We start from the raw sequence: 6,551 nt of genomic DNA on the forward strand, positions 1-6,551 counted from the left end.
TAGTCTTCAGTTTTACTCGATCCTAGTAACAACAACTTCCCCAAACAAATTCATCGTGTTGGCAGTGGCTACTGAGTTTTATATGAAGAGTAAAATAAATAAATAAATGGAAAAGTCAGAAAGGAGAGTCCCCCTCCAAGCTTATTTATGGACCTTCCACTGTGCATTGTGGGGAGTGGGGTGGAGGGGTTTCGCATGTTTGTATTAGGTGTACCGGAAAGTAACGTTTTTTAAGCTGCGTCTTCCTCTTTGATAAACGACATTACTTTCTGGTACACCTAATATATTTTAAAGAATTAGGATGAAAAGTAGAAGGAACAATAAATGTGTGAACTGTAGGTTTCATTATCGCCCTCTGTGAGAGGAGGATGGAAGAAATACCCAACAATCATTTTGAGTCGGACTACGGCGGCCATTTTGCTCACCTAATGGGCGAGTTCCGTTAGCAAGCGGCTTGCTAATTGAACACATTCCAGCTTTGCAGTGTGCACTCCATTGGTGGTACAAAGAATGACGTGGACACTTGTGTACCTTCTGTAGGTTTCCCATGAAGAAACTCTGGTCAAGTATCCTGCTAAGGTAATCGGCAAGGGGTCATTGTGTAATCGAGGACGAAGTTTGATCACCAAGTTATATAGTTGAGGAAAATACCACAGATTGTGACAATGTAATAAACCTAGACCTATTAACAACCTCAATAGTAGGGAAGTTGATAGAGCCATTGATTTTATTATTATAGATCAGATAAGGAACCATTTTGATAAATTTGGATTAGGTGAAGACACTCAGCCTGAGTTTTTGGAATTTTATGAGGCAGTTAGGATTTGGTAGATGAAGGGAGGGCAGTAGATGTAGTTGGTATATCTAAACCTCCAAAAGGCTTTTGATATGGCACTAAGTAGAAGGCCGCTAGGTCAGCTTAAGGTGTTGGAATGGCTGTTAGAGGAGCTAACTGGATTTTGAACTGGCTAAGAAGAGTAACCTTTGGTTGGACTATGTTGGGATAGGAGGTGGAGAGTATGGGGTATCTCAGTGATGAGCGTTCACAAAATTCTTATTTGTAATCTGTATCAATGATTCGAACAATGGCAGTAAAGAGTAACGCGTCCAAATTTTATGGCTTTTTAATTACAAACAAGACCGATAGTCTGACAACAGCGTACCTGGGCTTGTTTGATATTTTAGTTGAAGAGGATATTATATATAGAAGAGACATGACCTGGGTGGGGATACCAGTTACCAGTTAGCAAATAATGTAAGTATTACATATTTTTGACTTCAGGCATGTACAGCCAGTTCGTGAATGACTTGGGTAAAAAAACGGCGAATGGCAAACGATGAACCAATAAATTCCACATTCCTGTGTCACCTTCAGTCGAACTTCAGGCATTTACAGCAGGTTGTCTATATTTTCATACCAAACAACATCATTCATCATTCCAATCACAATTTTTTTTTTTTTTTTTTGTACACAAGATCGAGGCTCGTGAAAGAGCTAACATTAATCACACAAAAAGACAAACCGACACACAAAACACAAAAAACAAGGGGAGCGGCAGACAAGATAGGGAGAGAGGGGGAAGAGGGGGAAGGACACAAACACAACATTTGAGAGCAGGGACATCGGGAGGACTTGGGGGGAGGTGGGAGAGGAATAAAACATATGAACACTGCAAGGACTCTGGGGTGAATTACCGGGGGTAGAAAAGATCAAGGTTTTCGATGGGGGAAGATAAGAGATGGTGGTGAACAGCTGTTTTAAAGACCTGGAGGGAGGAGTGGGATTGAAGGGAGTGGGGGAGTTTGTTCCAGAGGCGGGAGAAAAGAGGAATGAAAGAGTGAAGGTGAGCAGAGAGCCTAGACTTTGGCAGTTTAACCATAAGAGGGTTGCAGGCAGATCTTGTGCGACCTGAAGGAATATTGGGGGGACAGAGCACAGAGAGAGCTGGGGGAGCAAGGCCGGAGAGGAGTCGGTAGAAGACAGAAAGACCACCAACCTGCCTGCGGTGAGTGAGTGAAAGGCCCTCGGTGTTGACTACATCGCAGGAGATTCCAATGATTCTGAAAGCTTTGGCCTCAACAGCGTGAAGCCGAGCAAGGTGTGAGGCAGGAGCACCAGCCCAGAGGGGGGAACAGTATTCCATTGAGCTGCAGATGAAAGCCTTGTATGTGGTGAGGAGCTCAGGTGTGCCAAGGAAGGACTTCGCACGACAGAGGATGCCCAGTCGGCGACTGGCTTTGGAGGCCAGCTTGGAAATGTGGTTTTCCCAAGAAAGATCATGGCAGATAGTGAGACCCAAAAGCTTGAGCGACAGAACTTCTTAGAGAGGATTGTTGAGAAAGTAGATGGGAGGGTTGTCCAGTCGGTCCTTTCGGAGAGACATTGTAAGAGTGTGAGATTTGTCAGGATTGAAAGACATGTTCCACTTGTTTGACCAGTCTGTGATTTTGTCCAGGTCTGCAGAGAGTGAGGAGGCTGCAGACTGCCGATCTGAGGGATGAGGAATGGAGCGATAGAGAGTAGAGTCGTCAGCAAAGAGATAGAGAGGATTTTCAAGAGAGTCAGAGAGATCATTGATGAAGACCAGAAAAAGCACAGGGCCCAGAACACTACCTTGGGGAACTCCAGCCTGAACAGGAAGAGGAGATGAGAGAAACCCATTCAGGGCCACACGTTGACTACGACCAGAGAGGAAGTCCGCCAGCCATGCGTGGAGATTTCCATGGACACCAAAGGAGGAGAGTTTGGTGAGCAGAGCAGGGTGCCAGACCGTATCGAAGGCACGTGAAATGTCAAGGGAGACAGCTCTAATTTCCTGTTTGGCGTTGAGGACCTCCATCCATTGTTGAGAAAGCAGAAGCAGCATGTCCAGAGTAGAGTGACCAGGTCTGAAACCAAATTGATGATCAGAGATCAAGCCATTGGAGAAGAGGAAAGATTTAATATCTGAAGCAATGATGGATTCCATGACTTTGCTGATAATTGGGAGAAGGCTGATTGGTCTGTAGTTGCTGGGATCTGTTTTTGCACCTTTTTTGTGCAAAGCGGTGATGTTGGCTGATTTCCAAGCAGATGGAAGATGACCTTGAGCAAAAGAGAGGGTGAAGAGAACAGAAAGAGGGAGTGAAAGAGCAGAAGAACATGATTTTAGGACCCGTGGGCTGATGCCGTCAGGACCAGTTGCAGAATCAGAGTCGAGGGTTGACAGAAACTTTTCCACCTTGTCAGGAGGAAAGGACACAGAGTCCAGGAGCAGCTGGGTACGACTGGGTACGGTGGGTACAGAGAGGGATGGGTTTGGGACACAAGATTTAGAGGCAAACACAGAGTTGAGGCATTCAGCTTTTTCACGTGCGGAGTCAGCCGTTAAGCCGTTTGAGGTGAGGGAGGGGATGGAGGGGGAACAAACACCAGAAACAGATTTGACCAGACGCCACCAGGATTTGGAAGAGGGAGACAGATAAGAGAGTTCGGTCTTGAGAATGGTGAGATATTGTTTCCTGGCTCTCCTGAGGGTGGACACACACTTGTTTCGGGCTTTGTGAAAGGAAATGAGATTTCCTTCCGTTGGATTTGCTTTCCAGGAGACGAAAGCAAGTTGTTTCAGGGCAACAGCCTCACCACAAGATTCCGTGTACCATGGACGGGAGGAAGGGTATGACAACTGAAGACGAGATGGGATAAATCTGTGATTGAGAGAGAGCAATTTACTTTGAAAGAATTCCCAGGATGAGTTGATGTCAGAGGCGGTAGAGATGGGAGACCAGTCCAGATGATTGATGGCTGCTTGAAGACCGTGCCAGTTAGCCTGAGTGAAATGCCAGACTCGCCGACGCTGAGGAGGCTCTCTGAGAATGGTCAGAGAGATGTCCACTTTGACAAGCACATGATCAGATGAGCCGATTGGAGCAGAAGAAGAGCAGCAGACATTTTCAGGGAAGTTTGTCATAACCAAATCCAGAAGAGAAGATGCTCCGTTGACTGAGATCCGGGTCGGGAAATTGACAGATTGTGTCAGTCCCAGTGAGTCGCAGAAGTCCTTTGCTGAAGAGCCATGGCTGGTGAGAGAGGTACCCACACCCAGCCAACTGGCATGGTGACAATTGAAATCACCACATATGAGGAAGAGAGAGTTGGGATGGGTAGATAGAAGTTGGTCCATATTATCAGACAGTGAGATGTAGATGGAGTCATCGCTGTTTGGTGGACGGTACAACACACATATGAACAAAAGGTGGGAGCGAAGGGGAAGCCGTAGCCAAAGATATTCCTGGGGGTGAGGTGGAGAGAGGGCAGTGGAGGGCGAGTGAGGAAGAGTTTTTTATAAAGATAGCAACCCCACCTCCAGGACGAGGCTCAGGTCTATCATACCGGAGGAGGGAGTAACCTGGGAGAGATACCAAGGCATCAGAGACATCATGAAGGAGGAAAGTTTCTGTTAAGCAGATCACATCTGGTTTGTCAGAAGCAACCTGTATGGAGAGGTCAGTCAAGTTTGAGCGAAGGCCCCGGATGTTTGAGGTCCATACCGTTAATGAAGAGGAAGGGGGAGCATCGGGTCCAGAACAGGGGGGGGGGGGGGAGGGGTAGGGTAAGATGTGGAAGAGGAGGAAGAGGTAGGGAGAGCTGTTGAAGGTGTGTCAGAGATTTCAGAATAGCTTGGAGAAAGGGAAGAATGGGGCTGACAAAAGGTTTGATGGAGATTGGGTGAGGCACAGTGAGGTGTTATTTGAGGAGGGGGAAGAGCGAGGCAGAAGGTTTGCGGAGATGAAGGTGAAAGTTGGAAGGGGGAAGAAGCAGGGAGGATGCTTTGAGGAGGAGGGGTGAGAGGGGAGTCTAGGAGGGGAGGAGCGAGGGAGAGTCTCGGAGGGGAGGGGTGTGGGGGGAGTTTAGGAGGGAGGGGAGGGAAGGGGCAAGGGGGGAGATTTGAAATGGGATGGGTGATGGGGAGGATTTGGAGGGGAGGGGTGAGATTGGATTTTGAAAAGTGTACGATTCATGGGAAACGAACATTTTTTGCAAAATGAGTTTGAGACCTTCGAGTCAAAAATACGTTTGAGGACACTGGAGGAGGGGTGGAGTTCTGGATAGTTTAGGGAATGTAGAAAGGAGGAACTGTAAGAGATGGTATTATATATATATTTTGGAATGAATAGATTTGGTGAGCAAGACGAAAGCATCCTTTTGTAGGAAAAGAAGAAAAGGGTGTTATAATATATGAGAGAAAATAGTTGTTCAGGGGAGAGATTATACATTTCTAACCGCGTGATCGCGAACGAAGAACGAACGAACAAAAAGAACAACAAATAAACGAATAAGACCTGGGAAGGAAATATTTTTTTGGGTTTTTTTTTTGTTGTTGTGAGTACAGATATTAAACAAGGAGGTACGGGGTGAACGACTGGGACGAAACAGAGAACGAAAATAATTTCAGCGCATTCGACGAATCGCTGAGAGAAAAACAAAACCACAAGGTCGGAGACGGTACGGTAGTCTAAGCCTACGAGTACTAGGCCGCAGAATACTCGATACCATTAACCGACGATTGTGTATACATGTACGAAAAATTAGCACCGAAAATTTTCCAAAAGATACGCTATAGGTACACACACCGAAGGATAGATACAGTCTGGACAAAAACACGATTGTGAAAGATCACTTAGCTTCGAGAGCGTGAGCGCATGGAGCAGCTTCGAAAAGACGTGACCTCGCCGTGATCTCGCGTGAGAGTATGACCTTAACACGATAGTATCAATATATCAAAAAAGAATGTTAAATTACGATTGTATTGCGACATTATCGAACCAGTGAACCGTCATCTGTTGACTTCCGGATTCGGGAGCAAGGTCCGTGTCGATCGTTCCGTGTTTTGCGTAAATGACCCCAAAACGTTCCGCAGAAGGTTATTATATTTCCTTTTAGTAAAATATGAAACTGTAATGGTTACTAAATGCTGTTCCCCATTCATGTGACCAGATCCTCAACTCTGATTGGTGGACGTTTGTGGGGACACACAAACGCTCTTCCAGACAGCATTGCCCTACGAGCTACGCCGTCAAAACGTTTTTATTGGGATGGGGATTAGTTGCAGAATGAAGAACAAGTCTTCCTTGTAAAGGTTATTTATTACTTGCACATTCATATGCATAATTAGTCAATGAAAATTTTTTATTTTAACAATAAATATATCGAATTAATCGATCAATCTTCAGCTTTTACCGGACCAAATTTCTTCCGCACTTTAGGCTTCTCCATCGCTGAAAGAGCTACAACCATAGCCTCAGTTGCATCCGCCCAGTTTCTTTGCTGAAGAGCCTCTCTCACAGCTATGAGGCAATGTGGGGATGCAGGAGCTGACAAATCCGTCATGGCCGACTGAGCTGGAAGAATATGAGAAGACCACTTGTCAGAAATTGCAACTTGTAAATCAAAAAGCTTTTAACATCAAGTAAAGATTAACAGTAATCATCAGCAAAATAAAATTATATATATATATATATATATATATATATATATATATATATATATATATATATCCTTGTAGCTGCTC

The 6,551-nt window shown here is 45.3% G+C and overlaps 1 protein-coding gene across 2 annotated transcripts in view; it reads right to left on the bottom strand.

Moving 5' to 3' along the window:
* Nucleotides 1–6,551, bottom strand: part of TAF1A (TATA-box binding protein associated factor, RNA polymerase I subunit A) — a 41,159-nt gene that overhangs the window by 34,156 nt on the left and 452 nt on the right. For both annotated transcript variants that reach the window (XM_068129586.2, XM_068129588.2), the window contains exon 2: nucleotides 6,221–6,381. In XM_068129586.2, the coding sequence (XP_067985687.2) occupies nucleotides 6,221–6,381 (161 nt within the window). The remainder of the gene's footprint in view (nucleotides 1–6,220; nucleotides 6,382–6,551) is intronic.

The sequence above is a fragment of the Myxine glutinosa genome, chromosome 9 (genome assembly GCF_964187855.1).
Source record: "Myxine glutinosa chromosome 9, kmMyxGlut1.1, whole genome shotgun sequence".
In the NCBI taxonomy this organism is placed as follows: Eukaryota; Metazoa; Chordata; class Myxini; order Myxiniformes; family Myxinidae; genus Myxine; species Myxine glutinosa.